We start from the raw sequence: 15,410 nt of genomic DNA on the forward strand, positions 1-15,410 counted from the left end.
ACATCCCGGGCGCGCTCCCAAACCGTCTCGTGTCGCTGCTTAATCACTGAATTAATTTTAATTGCACGCTACAAATGATAATACGCCATGTTTTTGCCTCATCCTTGCCCTGATTCATACTCCCCGACTAGCCCACTCAATTTTGCATAGATCCTTTTTCTATAACACGAAAAAATAGAACAACAGGACAATCAATACTGCGATTTTATTAATTTAAATTTAATTTAGAACGTCAGGCTTTGCAGGATTAATTCTGTAATTCTGACGGCTGCCAGGCGAATCAAATCACCCATCAGTCAGCGTCCTCTAAATTTAACACTCGTGATATTTTGATAAATCCGAAAAAAGGCGAAATCTTTTTAGGAAAGGTAGGTCGTTCCTCCTGCCTGATGACGGATGCTGCGGAAACCTTCATGAGAAATGAAGGTGTTAGGAGTTATGAGCTTCATCTTTGCACCGCCTCAGCCGGATATTGCTGATCATTTGTCTTTTAGGGGTGGCGGCGGTTCTTGTAATATCGGTGTCGTCTGGTGTGCTGATTGTGGCGGGACGCAAATCCAAAACTGGGCCGATTTGTCATCACACCAGGAGATGGCGTTCTTATCTTATGTTAACCATCAACTTGAAGTATACAGGGGGACGTTTAAGCAAGCCCTGCCACTATCCGCTCGGTTATTGCAGCCGTTTCGCCTTATCAACGCTTCCAAAATTACTCTTTATGTGCTAAATACTGTGCTTCGCCATTTTAAAATTAGAAGCGGTTGTTTAACCGGGAGAAGTTATGATACTTTTTATATTATCTCTCGCCGAGTAAACCTATTACACTTAAATTTTAAAACAGTCACATTTTCTCGCTCTTATCGTCGCCATTATATCTGGAAATGCGTTGCAAACACTCCTGCATCTCTTCTGCTGCGAAAACTGATGACATGGAACTTTCTTATCGCTAAATAAATTAAAATTGCCTTCTCTTTCGCCGGATACAAAAATGTTTTTCCGCACCAAGTGCACTAGGCAAAGACATTTATTATCGCGATGGGGAAATATGAGGTTTGCACTCGGAATTCGCACATTATAGAGCAGTCAGTTACGAGGAAAACTTATTTTAATAAAAATTTACTGCCTACATTAAAATTAAAACTCTTCTTCCAACTTTTATTGCGGTTCTAATTACATCGAATAGCTTCCTGATCTATGTAGAACGAATGAAGGAAAATGGCAGCAAATTTTTTTGCAATTACATTCCGATTAGTTTGGCCCATAACGCGCTAAATTTGCTGAGAAATTGAAATACCATTCCAAGTTAGGTGGTCTTAATTGCACAAGTTGATTATTGCAAATAAGCATAAGATCCGCCGCCACACGTACTCGCATGTTGATAAAATGCAAAACACTGCAAATAAAATAGCCTTCAATAAGAAAGGAAATTAATTAACAAATAAAGCGATTTTATGTTTTATAGAGCCATAACGTAGCGTGTTCAGTCGTCAGGTAAAGCGCTAATACATGTCACCGAACGCCCATAAAACTAGTAGTATATTCTCCCGGCTCTTCTTTATTCTCTTAACTGGCTCGTATTTTAGTATGTTGTCCCATTCTCGTGTACTTAATGCGTTGGGAGTCGAGGGGAGCCGTTTTGCGAGCCCATTAATTTAATTCATTATCCTTTGGTCGCGGAGATGGTGCAGAGTTGTTATAATGAATGCGCACATTCGCATCGAAATATGCTAATCTAATAACAAGAAAGTGATGGAAGGAGGCGCTTTTACACGTGTTGTTGCACTTCTCTTCGCAAGATGATAAATGATTAAAGGGATTTTGTTTGAAAGTTAACAGTAACATTGAAAATAAAACATAAAAATTGGCCCTCGAGCCAATAAGCCTCATATTTCAGTGATAACACCATAAAAGACGCAGAAACAGAAACCTAACTTACAAGACCGGATTCTTAAAGAAAATGCGAGAAAAACGATGGTGCAAACCTTATCTTTTTAACGGTCGTAGTTCCAGATATCTCGAAGACTAAATATTCCAGACCTTCAAAATTTTTGCCCTCTGGTAACAACCCAAAATTGCAAACGCTTCTATTCGGTTATTTATTGACGTACGTTAAAAATTCGCACAGCTTTGGATTCTGCGTGAGATTTTGCGTTAAATGAGTACCAACAACTTGAGTTTGCTAGCAGAAATAATCGAGGTATTGATCAAAATAAGTGTTCAGGTGGTCTTTTTGGGGTGATTTTTAAGAAGCTTTTTTGGGACAAAAACAATGTTAAATACTTCTATCAACTATCAACTGGTCAAATCTCAGATTGATAGGTCAAATATTTTGCGAGTAGTGGTTAAAGGAACAAAAATTTAAAAATGTTCATAAAAAAAAAGCGCGAGAAAAACGATGGCGCAGACCTCATCTTTCTATCTGTCGTAATTTCGGAGATATTGAGCACTGAATATTTTAGTCTTCGAAACTTTGTGAAAAGACGTTAAAAATAGCATATATTTTGGATTTTGCTTAAAATTCTGCATACAATAAGCAAAATTAATTTAAGTTTGTTGAGAAAATAAGCGAGATATCGACGGAATTCGATTTACAACAAAAATATTTAGACGGAGATTAAGACTTCGGAGAAATTAAAATTTCAGGAGCCTAGAAAAAGTTGAGAAATTTGAAACACATACGAAAGAAGAGACAAATTTGCAATGATTCTGTAGATAAACAAGATCTGCTTTCTAGTAGTCGCAGTTTTTCGCTGTAGATGAAAGAGTTTTCATGTGGTAGTGTCTATAGCAGTACAGCAGTGAGCTAAAAATTGAAGAATGATCGATTCTTCTGTGGTGGGAACATAAACCCGAAGTCAATAATAAAAAGTCAGCAGCTAATCTGAAATTCATTAAAAAGCTCAAACGGAACCTTAATTGAAAAGCACATTAAAATTATTTTTCCATAAGCAAAATCGGATTACTTTTCCAGTGGGGAAACGTCAAAGCTTGCTGCTTCCCTCGTTGTATTCCTGTCGATAACACCATAAGGTCTCCCCTAAAAAGCTCGGTCGGTGTACATAACTTTGATGTAGCGTGAATTGCTCACAAGCAAAAGACTGTTTTATGAAAAAACATCAGGAAAAAATCGCGGCTTTGGGTAAGGCTCTGTAATTATTAGAGGGAGAAAAAATTACCTGACACGTGTTGAAACACACAAGGCTGGATTCGTGACAACCGGAAAATATGTAGTCAAAGCGAAATATTGTGTATAAAAAGTTCAAAGCATCCATGTCGACGCCACATGCAGACGTAAATCCAGTCAGCTTGTCGAAAACTTGCTTATTTACTGCCTTTCAAGCTTTACGTCGTCCCGAGCTTTGCATGTGAGGTAAAAATGAACCAATCAACGCCCTCTTTTTATCAAGCTTTGAGGTAATATGAAAACCACGTCTAGTCCCAAACGCTTTGTGTGTTTACAGTTTTCCTTTTTCACCGTGTGCTTATGACACATTTGATTTAATGCAAAACCATGAAATAACAAGACGCAGTAATGCCCTGGAAAATTTCATCGCGGATTTGTTGCGGTAGCAAACGTTCCGCAATCACTCTCCTGCTTTGCAAAGCGGAGAGGAAAAAATGAAATTATGGAAACTGTGTTACAAAGACACGGAATTGGTTTTCCGTCTGAACAATGAAACCCAAATAAAACACTTGGGATGGTCAATAAGAAAAACTGCTAAGCACAATTTGAGCTTTTAAATTTGTTTTCATGTAATAGAATAATGGTTAGTTTTTAAGCAGAGTGTATCCTGCAAATACCTTTAAAGGCAGTAAGGTGACTTAGAGCGATTTAAGGAACTTAGCAAATATAATGGCGGAGGAAATAAAATTTCCATAATAGCTTGTGTTTAAAGATAAATTGTGGGCAGAGTTCCCGAACGTTGTTCCAGTGCTCGGTTCAAGAGCATCCTGCATAACATCGAGCGTAAGCAGGAGCGCCGTAGTCGCAGGCACTCTAATCCAAGCTTGCGAAAGGATCGTAGTTTGTGGTGATAAATCAGGTCGGTGCGGTATTATCAGTGGCGAGCTCGGGATGCTTACATGATAAACTCCTCCAAACAAATTCCGCATTGTCCGGCAGCTAGTTGCTAGATCGTTTATCAGGGTGGAGAGCAGGAGCGCCACGGGCCGACGCGATAAAGAGACCATGAATGAGGAAGCGACCGCTTAAAGTTGCACCAGGGGCCCCAGGAGCTCTCGATGTCTCTCTCGCGAAGATAAATAACCCCTCAGTAATTGCGTGCGGAGCGATACCATATTTCATACACGCCATGAGCCATAACTTAGGAGGCAATTACTATGAGTACGTCGTTTATCATCCGACTCCTCGAGACAAGGGCGGCGCGGGACTTGATAATCGAGATTAAATTGATAAAGAATCTATCCCTGCCAAAATCAAACAGGCTCGATATTAACTTTGATGTCGAGGAAAAACGCTCGACGCGAGAAAAATGACGGTCTTCGCGCCCTTCTCATAATTAATTTGTTCAGGAGCGTTTTTCCGATAATGATAATGCTCTATCCCGACCATGCCATTAACATGTTTTATGTCACCGGAGGGATTTTCCTTATATAGGTGTTGACGACCACAACGGCGGTGTAATTCCTTCCTAGTTTATATCTGGCTCTATTGTCGCGGCCGCCCTAAATGCTCCCAGTGGTCCGCAATTAATCCACTCACAATCCCAGGGCGGTTAGTGGTAAAGCTGGGACGGTTAGCGGTCAGCTTGGCCTTGCTCTCGGATTCCGCAAGATTGCGCCGTCCCCAGGGCGCAAATAATTTACGAGACCGGATGAGAGAACACTTATTGCCTCGTTGATAACCCCGTCCTAATCACTTTTCGATAACGCCATTTAAGAGCATGCGAAAATATGAGCCCTCATTCAACACACTTTAACCTTTCGCACATTTCTTAATATCTTTCAACGCAAGTCATCAACCCTATTTCATCCCCTTCTATAGAAATGTGCACGGCGCAAGATGTTAAACTAATAACGTCTTTAACGTTTCAAAAATTGAACTTATAAACACAAACTGAAATTATCAATCTTTGAAATGCTAGTAAAATACTGACATAATCGAAGAACGTCAGTCACAACCGCCGCTGGAATCGAATGGAATAATTTATCAACATTCAACAAAACATTTCCATTAAAAATACTCCGCAACTGCGACGCCACACACGCATTTATTTTTTTCAATTTCAATTAGAATTTATTTCAAGATTTTGCTTCACACAAATTATAATTAAAAAACAAATTTCTCTAGTGACGTGCCATGACGAGCACGTGAAAATAACACGAAAGCGTTTTTATCAATTTGCTGATTCTTGACTTACTCACAACTATCGTTCAGTTCACGAATAAAATGTGCGAGTGAAAAATATTTAAAATGCCGGTTCAAGTGCAACTTTCGGAAAAACCTCCCCAACCTTTCATTGAACCAGAAAACATGACCACCATCGAATTAAATAAAAACGACTATTCTAACGGTAAGTGCCAACTTTTATCTTCTGAATTACATCTCAAAGTTGCAGACCCAAAAACTGAAATTGTCGATAAATTTAAAGTTTATAACATCATAAAATCGGTGTTGATTGGAATCGGATTATTTATTCTCCTGGGATTGTGTGCTACCATTTTAATTTTATTGGTGCATCGAGGTCAGCAAAATTTATACAACTTCATCATTCTAAAAATTAAAATTGCAGGTTATTATAAAAGTGTCAACGCGCGTAATGAAGCAACCCACATAAAAGAAACCACTTTCAAAATATTATTAAGTAACAAGGATAAAGTTACTGCTTGTAAAGCCTCGAAGTCTTTAGAAAATTGTTGTTACATCTTTTTTGAGTCCAATTTTGATACCGAGAAGTGCACTGTTGAGAAAGTGTTGAAACTTTTTCTAGAGTACGAATTAAGAGCGAATAAACGGTCAAAGCGGCAAGAATATAATTTTGATTACGCCTACGAAAATCAAATGATCTCCCCAGACTATTATCAAGCGAGTGCTTATGAATATCCGGAGTATCCCAGAAATTATGAAGAGCAACCAGAAAATGATGGTTATTACGAGAATGGGAACGTGGATAATTACTATTGGCAACAAAATCAAGAGCAGTATCCAACGGAGGCTTCTCACTATTTTCAGGAACCCCAAGAGTATCAAATGGAAGGAAAAAGTGCGGATTTTGATCCCACGTTGGCTGCACAGAGCCCGGAAACTGCATATTTTGAACCAAGTGTTTCTTCTGAAACGTCGCCTCCACCATCAGAAAATTGTTTAGACAGTGGTTGTATGGCTATCAATGCATCAACTAAAATAGCCAACATCACAAACCTCACTGCTGAATCAGGAAAAATTCAAATCTCTCTAAACGACACCGACATAAAATTAAGAAGCAGTTCAAGAATTAGCCAAGGAAATGACTTTGAAATGAAACCTACAGAAGAAGAACGCACTGAAAGCCAAACTAGACAAGTCAGCCCTTGCTTTTATCCCGTTTCTTCCCCGTTTGTACCACCTTACAACGCTGCTCCTGGTTTTAACCCAAATCCTGTTTTTGGTTATCCTGGTTATCCACAACAATTGCAACAACCACTTTACGTCATAAATCCTCCTGTTTACTCAGCCCCACCGATGCACTATCAAGGCTACGGTGCCCAAGCTAATAATAAAAATTCTATTCAAGTTGCGGGAGCTGGAGGACAATATTATCTATGTAAACCAGTTTCTAATCCTACGAATAATGTGGCTGACTTACCGGGAGTAGAAATAAGGCGAATGTCGGAAGCTTTTACTCTGCACGACATGGTTGCATCAATGTCTGCTCAAAGAAACAGGTTTAAAGAGACTCCGCTTGGAATCTTAACTATTAAAAATATCATTACAGTAACAAAACGAGAGAAGCTTTAGATTGTCCTTTTGGTACTCGAGGCTGCAGTGACGGCTCAAAGTGCATTCATAACCGGCAAATTTGTGATAACGAAGTCAACTGTGGTGACGCCAGTGACGAGACTGATTGCTCTTGCAAAAATCGAGTGGGAGAATTGCGATGGTGCGACGGCTATTTGGATTGTCCCAACGGTGAAGACGAAGACGATTGTTTTGGTAATGAAATTTTACAGTTTTCTTTTATTAAGTGTTTTTACAGACTGTGATGTTGACGAAATCAGTTGTGACGACTGGTCGAGATTCCAACGTGGTACTTGTGTTCCACTGTCCCAAAAATGTGATGGTATCAAACAGTGTGAAATCACTGGAAAAGACGAAGAGGACTGTTCTCTTCTTGTTGACCATCTAGGGCACCATCCCAAGCACAAAATTTCTTACGCTGCTGGTTTTCTTCATCGAAATTACAAAGGGATTTGGTACCCCACGTGTTTTGGTGTTGATTCCTTTGCTCTAGAAGTCTGCAGAACTGAAGCTGGACCTAATGATATGTACACGTTCTCTTTATTCTAAATTTAAATTAACGGTATTTTTTCAGGATTCCCATCACTCAATTGGTCCCAAGTAACGATAACTATCCGGGGCCTTTTCTTGATTTTACTCCAAACCAAGGAGTGGCACTAGCCAACACTTGTTTAAGAAACAAAGCAACTTTTGTCGAATGCCCTCCTCTGTATTGTGGCCTCAGACTTAAAATAACTAACCCTTTTAGGGCGAGCGAAGTGGATACCAGCGCTGAGACCTTTCTGACAAATTTGCGAAACCGCCCTGTTGTTGGTATTTCAAACATTCTCGGAGATTCCAGAATTGTCGGTGGAAAACCGAGCCAACCAACATCTTGGCCGTGGATCGTTGCGATTTACAAGAACGGAGTTTTCCACTGTGGAGGTGTCTTAATAAACGAGTTATGGGTGCTTACTGCCGCCCATTGTGTAGACAGATTTTGGTTCTATTATTACGAAGTTCAAGCTGGGATTTTAAGGCGATTTTCATATTCGCCAATGGAACAAACTCGTTGGGCCACCATCGCTATTCCTCACGAAAACTACAGTAAAAAGACACTAAAAAACGATATTGCGCTAATCCGACTATCGAAACCTGTCCGTTTCAATCGGTACGTGAGACCCATTTGTTTACCATCTGAAGCAACAGCCGGCGAAGACTTCCTTCGTGGTCCTAAAGCAAACACTGTGTGCGTGACAGTCGGTTGGGGCGCCACAGTCGAACATGGAACAGATCGTGAGTGACTTCAAGACCTAAGTCTTCATCTAACATTTTTTGGCAGCTGACCACTTACGAGAAGTTGAGGTACCGATTTTGGGACATTGTAAACACAAAGAAGACCAAGAAGGGGACGAAATTTGCGCTGGACTTATGGAAGGTGGTCGCGATGCTTGTCAGGGAGACAGTGGAGGACCTCTAATGTGTCAAAACCCTAAAAGACATAGCCAATGGTACCTTGCAGGGGTTGTGAGTCATGGTGAAGGGTGTGCACGTCCCGACGAGCCGGGAGTTTACACCAAAGTCAGTAAATATATAGGGTGGATCAACGAGAATATAAGTCAGTAAATGAAGGAGATATTCGCGTCGTTGACACTTTCTTGCAGGTGGAAAAACAACCGGACGGTTTCCTCTCCAAAAGTGTCCAGGCTACGTTTGTAAAGGTACTCAGAGGTGCATTCCCAAGAAGAGACATTGTGATAAAATTGTCGACTGTTTGTTTGGCGACGATGAAGTTAACTGTTGGGAAAATAGCGAACACAGCTTTCGGTCGCCAATAGTTGGACAACCGCGCGTGTTGAGACTCCTGGATGAATCTTCTGAAGAGGACTCTTCGAAAAGCAATGAAAATAATGCCACAATAATACAGGAAAATGGCGTTGAACGGAAGAGAGTTACACCCAGGAACAACCAGACAGGGACGCATTTCGAATGCACAAAGTAAGTTATCCTTTTAAGAGGATTTCTACTCGGTTTTAAGTCTATTTCAGATAATCCCGTTTCACCAAAAATGCGATAAAATAGTAAATTGCGAAGATGGCACTGATGAGGACTGCTTGTGCGTGGACTATCTAGAAAGACTTCACAAAGAAGCGATTTGTGACGGCGTTACTGATTGTAAGGATACGTCGGATGAAGCCGATTGCAGTAAGTGCTCTTAAATTTATTAATTTAATTCTACAGTAAAAAATAAAAATGTTTTTTTCTTATTCGATTGGTAATCGATTTACACAATTCCCGTGAGGTGATGTTAGTTAAGAGAAAGCGGATCTCTAGAAAAATGTAAAATTTCGTAGCTGTGGAAGCTGAAATTTCTATTTCCATGAGCTCGAACACACGGAAGATAAAATTTTTCGTGATGAATAAACTTTACGGAATGCTCAGACTCTAATAGCAATTAAGAAATGCGATAAGGCTAGTAATAAATTTATCAAGTACAGGAAGCTATAAACCAGGAATCTAACATATCGATATCAAGTACATTTCCTTAAGTAGAAAATTGTAGATTCAAATCGAACAAGTTAGTGTGGAAGAAAATTGGAATGATATGATAGAAAACTTTCAAGATGTTTAATTTTAGTTTGGCGTAATAGAATTTTTAAGGATGAAATTAAAATGAATCGGTTTTAGTGAAATGTTCCGCAAAAGAGTATTTTTGCCGCATCAGCCAAAAGTGTATACCCTCAGAGAGCCGTTGTGATGGAAGAACAGACTGCATTAACGCCGAAGATGAATGGGATTGCGGTGAGTCATTCCATTACATTTTAAAAGATTACACAAAAGCTTTTTCATTTACCTTTTCGTTAATGATACAGCATGTTCCTGGTATAATAAGTAGCTAGGAAATCGCTGTCGAAAATAAATAATTTTCGTTGGGATTTATCTTTGCAGTTGCCCTTACGGATGGCAGGACATTAGTGTTCGACAGTGATTTACGTCCGAAGCAGAGCATAAAAGGTATAATTACAATCAATCGTTTCGGCGTCTGGAGACCACTCTGCACCAACGCATCCGTCGACAACGAAGCATCCATCGCCGCAAATGTTTGTAATTTGTTAGGCTTTGAAGACTACACAGTTTTCCATGAATTATCGTTGCCAGATAAGCCAGTGAACGTCACAATCGATGGTTTCGAGCAAAAGCATTCCTCATTAGAAGAGCACCCACTTTGTGGCGGCCTGTTTGTCAGATGTTTGAATATGTCTTTAGCCGACAACGTAGGTAAACGCCATCAAGATAACGTTACCAACCAAGTGGAACTTTACACTTCTCCTTGGAGCGCGGTGATTTATTTCAACGGAAAATTCAGATGTACTGGAATAGTCCTCAATCCACATTGGATCATTACAGTAAAAACATGTCTACAAGAACAGTGAGTATTGTTTTACAAGAAAAAGACAATTGGGAACTTTAAATTTATGCAGAGTAGACGCCTATATCACTGTGCTTCTTGGCAAAGGCAAAGCTCATTTGGACGTGGAAGGACCTCATGAGCAAGTAATTTTGATCGATGGTCTCGCGTTTATCGAAGAAAACGACGCGATTGTCTTACAGACGCCACAAAAAATCCACTTTAGCAGATACATTAAGCCGGCGATGATAACCACGAAGTATGTTTTGTTCATCAAGCAATGGATTATTTAACCGCAACTTTTTCCTAGGTCTCGCTTCATTAACGAACAATGCGTTTCTATAGGTTTCCAGGATAAAAAGAGCCAAATGGTTGTCTTACAACCTAAAAACTGTAGTGTTGGTTTTCGCTGCTTCGAAGAAGTCACAGTCAACGATTGTCAGGTAAAAAATACCTCCAACACCTAATTGAAACTTAAATAACAATACTTTAGTCGATCAAAGAACCCTGGAGCGGAATCATCACATGCAACTCTAGAGACGGTTGGTACACAGCTGCAACGTATGACAAAATAACTCCTTGCAACTTTTCCCTGCATGAATTTCCAGTTATAAATCACAAGAAAGTTTTACAAGCGATGGGTGCGTTGGTAATGGGGTCAGATTTGATAACTCATGCAATGGTTGTAGGTGCTAATCTAAAAGAACTCGCGCCTCCAGAATGTCATGGTTTTAGATGTACCTTAGGTGAATGCCTAAAAGATAAGCAAGTCTGTGACGGGGTGTCGGACTGTCGAAATGGCGAAGACGAAGATTTGAATTTGTGTTCAAGCAAGAAGGAGGAGTGCCATCTCACGGCGAATTGTACGAAGCGATCGTGTAAGTCTTGCAGAAGTTGCGCAGAGAGCTTTGTGGTGGCAGTTAACAGTTGCGTTGCTGTCGCTAGAGTGCGGTAAGATGATCAAATTTAAGAAATCATGACTTATTTTTTAAAATTGAAAGAAGCAGTTTAATTTTTTCTATAACTCAGAATTTCTAAGATTTTCTTAAGGATTTTAGATTCAGGACTTTTGTCATAACTGAAAATTAGCTTTGGGAAGGTTTCTTTATTGTATTACGAAACGACGATTAAAGTTATGATCAGTAGTCATCACAAAATTGAAAACACTCATTAAGTGTGTAATTAACAGGATTTTCTATACACACGACACAAAATAAACTGTGACCATACAATTCTGAAAGACTAATTGTTAGCTTCACTGAATGAAAACTGATTATTCTCTACCTTTTATTCCTCCATAAATACCTTCAAAGTCATTGACTGAAATTGAAACAACTTGAAGTTATTGTCTGCATTTTTCCTAAACATTTTAAAGCATTGAGAAAGTACACTTTTTAGTATCCGGCCAGATGTTTCAATATTCCGACTAATCAACTAATTTGAGTAATTATTAGGTGTGCTTTAGTAGCTATTAATTTAAAAATTGCCAATAATGCCAATGGCGTCTAGAGGCTGCCGTTACATCCCTGTATAATTAATTTTATTTTCCTGTGAATCGAATTTACGCAACCGTTCATTAGATTTTTTACGTAAATATTTTAGTTTGCACGCCGATGGAATTCAAGTGTCCGAACGGCTTATGCATTCCTAAATCATCCTTCTGTGACACGATTAATGACTGCAAGGACAATTACGATGAACCGGAAGTGTGTTCATGCAGAACGTATCTAGAAACCGTTTATCCTGAGAAAATTTGCGACGGATCCGTGAACTGCTGGGATCGTAGCGATGAAAAAAACTGCAATTGCTTGTTTCCAACAAACATGACCTGTGGCGAGTAAGTCCAATAATCTCTCTTACTCTAAATGATAGTGCTTTAATAAACCGTGAGGCATTTCCTCGCGGCGTTCGAGTTATCTTCATGTGTTAGTTAAAAAACGCGTGTTTCAGAACGGATCTGTGCATTTCACAAGAGATGGTGTGTGACGGATTCCAAGATTGTCCCAACGGCGAAGATGAAAGTCGCTGTTATTCATTGAGGACCACATTAGGGAGGTAACGCAACTACAGAGCTTGTTTTATCGTTTGTATTCATCTTTGGTAATTACTCCGTAGCATCAATAGAGGGGAGGTATTAAAATCCACCGCGGGCATTTGGCATTCCGGTTGTTTCTCACGAAACCATACCACGAGCGAATTGGAGGCAATCTGCCTACGGTTGGGTTTCGAAGGGATTAGCGCTAGAGCGCTGACCAAACTCGGCAATGACACCGCGAAGAAACCCATCATTGACCGATTTGATGATGTGTGGATTCGAGGTAAAGAAAGTGGACTCAGATTACGCATCAGAACAGGAAATGAAGCTTACGTGAAATTTACTGAAGATACTGAGTGCCATAAATTGTTTATAGAATGCATGTAAGCATTCTCACGCACTCATCTTGTGTTAGATTAATTTAATAAAATTTATTACCGTGTAGAATGGGTTTTGTCTTAAATTCTTACCCACATACATAGGTCACCTTTGCCTACATTTTGGCATTACAGGTGAGCATGTCGATTAGCATTTATGAACGCGGGTTATTTACACACCGATTTAGTCAGTGCTTGGAGTATTGGGCGGCCATCGACCTGAGAAACCGTTGAGCGACCAGGGCCAGGAATGTTGCTGTGTGTTCTGCAAGAAGTATACTCTCTCTCTACACCACGTCTTTTACCGGTTCCCTCAATCTCTCCAAGATGTTGGTCAAGGAGGACCGTCGACGTTTATACTATATGTCGCAAAATTGGCCCATCATGGACGTATTAACCACGCTCTTCGGCACAGATAATTTCGAACTCTGCTTTTTTTCTCACACGTGCAGAATTTCTCAGATTCATCCAGTGAAAAAAGTGGTAAATTTTAATCAATTAAAAAAGAAGAGTTCGAGAAATTACGGTAGTACTGTTGTTTTTATTGCCCTGCAGGTCCTCTTCCAGGTCGAGAAATGAGTAAAGTTAATGTACAGGCACGTAGATAACTGCAGGTGTTAATAAGTGATAACAGACGTCAGGTTTCACAAAAGAGATTATGCTGTAAAACTATTTAAATATTCCACCCTCCAAGAGGTCAGGTTGTAAAGTGTTACAGGTGCGCCGTTCTTCCCAGAAGGACACCTATTTCTTTACCTTCTGGTGCGCTTTTAATTTCCGGATTCAACAACAAAATTATTTGTCGATTTCAAGCTCGGTTTCACCCACTATCGGATAAACCAAACAGAATCTATTTTGATTTTATCAATCCGACTATAATTAGTTTGTGGTTAATTTTTTCTTTATGAATTAGTCTGTACCGAAACTTACGACACAAGTATACAATTCCACGTTTATCAGGAAAAATTTGTTGCGAATTTTTAAACCAGATCCCATTTTTATTCCGGTCTCCAATATTTAATAGTTGAAAAACCGAACACGTCATAACGCCAGTTTACTGCACTTTTTAAAACGGGTTGAAAGGAAATGATTCGCATCAGTATATGAACTAGATCGAACTCAATTAAAACGCAGCTCATTGCAGTTTGAACGTCCGCTACAGGAAGAACGTACATAACTATTTTATATGGCAATAAAATTGGACTTTCTTGAGCCATAAGTGTACTTACCGTTGGAAAAATGAATGATATGGTTCAGCTTTGATTTTTAGTTCAAAATTAAGTTCTTCTCGTTGGATTTTTATCTAACCTAAGAATCAAAACGCTTATAAATTCTTTAGTGGTAAAAACTAGATTTTTTATGAGTAGTTTCCAAGTTTGTTGTGTCATTTTTTGACGAGTAAAAGATATAAAGGGTAAACCTGTTCATTCCTACCTGCCCTTCCATAGAATTTTCTTACCCGCCTATCTACAGAGGTACAATTAAAGCGTGAATGTTATATCCGTTTATAATAATTCTAAAAAAAACTAAATTTTCAGAACTTGAAATCCGGCAAGTGCGGTTAATGCAATAATAATTTTCTTTGTAATTCTTGTTAAGACTTTCTTTCGTCTGAACAAAACTTCTGCTTCAAGCAACAATTATTGATATCCGATATCCATTTTGCTCATTTTCTTCCATTTCAAAGTTATTCAAATAACGATAACAAACAACAAGAAATCTACGCTTTGGGTTGTTTTGGTTTTATATAATACGTTTTGATCTGCATTGAAATCTACTTTTCATTGCAACTTGAAATAAGTAAGATCGTTAATCAGTTGAAAGGCTGAATATCTATTAAATTATTCATTTCATTAATGATAATAATATTTGGCATTTAAAATATACGATCTAAATAAGAACAATAATTATTGATTAGTTCATAAACAAATAAATTTTATGATTTATACCAGTTACTCACCTAACTTTCGTTGTACCCAGATACAAATTAGTTGTGCAATAATTTCCGACCTTCGCTATATTGTAAATTCTCAGTGGTCAATAAAATATCCTTGGCACAAGAGCAAATGATCGATAGAAACTAGAACAATTACTTTGATTGTTAAAGATAAAATAAAGTAATGCGGTCAATACTCGCTTACCTTTGCTCCTTAAAAGAATTAACATTTTCATCTAGATGATACAACAAAATAATAAAATCGTTTATTAATAGGTAGTTTGCCATTATTAATTTATCACAAAAGAATTACCGCTGGTATTTAAAATGCGCCTTGCAGCATAGACGTGGGGGTTTTACAGTTTACAGCTCAGTAATTTCGTTTTACTACTAGAAATTCGTGTCATTAGCTTCATTAAAAACCCTGATCACTATTATTAGTAGAGTATTAAATAAATTAAATAACGAAGCATTGTGATGACTTTTTAATTCGACTTCCCACAAGTCGAGCTTTCTTAAAAAATAGGAAACAAAATACAGAATAGGAACAAAATTATGATGCATTTGTTTTGAAGATAGGTAATGATGTTAGTGGTGCCCTGAATGCGGGCCGATCAATATTATAAACACTTTCTATTTGACAGTTTATTCTAAAATTAACAGAATCAATCATTTTTATCGCGAAATTTTTATTCACTGCACGAACATGCCCCGTT

General features: G+C 38.7%; 1 protein-coding gene across 1 annotated transcript; it reads left to right on the forward strand.

Moving 5' to 3' along the window:
* Positions 1–5,494: 5,494 nt before the first annotated feature.
* ndl (serine protease nudel) lies at positions 5,495–12,790 on the forward strand. The gene is made up of 18 exons (XM_088039767.1): positions 5,495–5,705; positions 5,754–6,127; positions 6,164–6,885; positions 6,936–7,153; positions 7,197–7,485; positions 7,533–8,233; positions 8,280–8,555; positions 8,602–8,935; positions 8,976–9,142; positions 9,626–9,739; positions 9,887–10,367; positions 10,420–10,605; positions 10,657–10,789; positions 10,840–10,987; positions 11,036–11,224; positions 11,949–12,183; positions 12,297–12,401; positions 12,462–12,790. Exons 1-18 carry the CDS (start codon positions 5,495–5,497, stop codon positions 12,766–12,768), a joined length of 5,190 nt encoding a protein of 1,729 aa, XP_087895893.1. The 3' UTR covers positions 12,769–12,790.
* The last annotated feature ends 2,620 nt before the right edge of the window (positions 12,791–15,410 follow it).

Source organism: Gnatocerus cornutus, chromosome 6 (assembly GCF_029298725.1).
Source record: "Gnatocerus cornutus isolate USDA-ARS CGAHR chromosome 6, icGnaCorn1.1, whole genome shotgun sequence".
NCBI lineage: Eukaryota > Metazoa > Arthropoda > Insecta > Coleoptera > Tenebrionidae > Gnatocerus > Gnatocerus cornutus.

Coding starts and splice junctions, on each gene's coding strand:
- ndl (XM_088039767.1), top strand. CDS start 5,495: ATGACCACCATCGAATTAAATAAAAACGACTATTCTAACGGTAAGTGC. Junction 10,988..11,035: donor GAAAGTTTTACAAGCGATGG/GTGCGTTGGTAA, acceptor CAATGGTTGTAG/GTGCTAATCTAAAAGAACTC. Junction 12,402..12,461: donor TTGAGGACCACATTAGGGAG/GTAACGCAACTA, acceptor ATTACTCCGTAG/CATCAATAGAGGGGAGGTAT.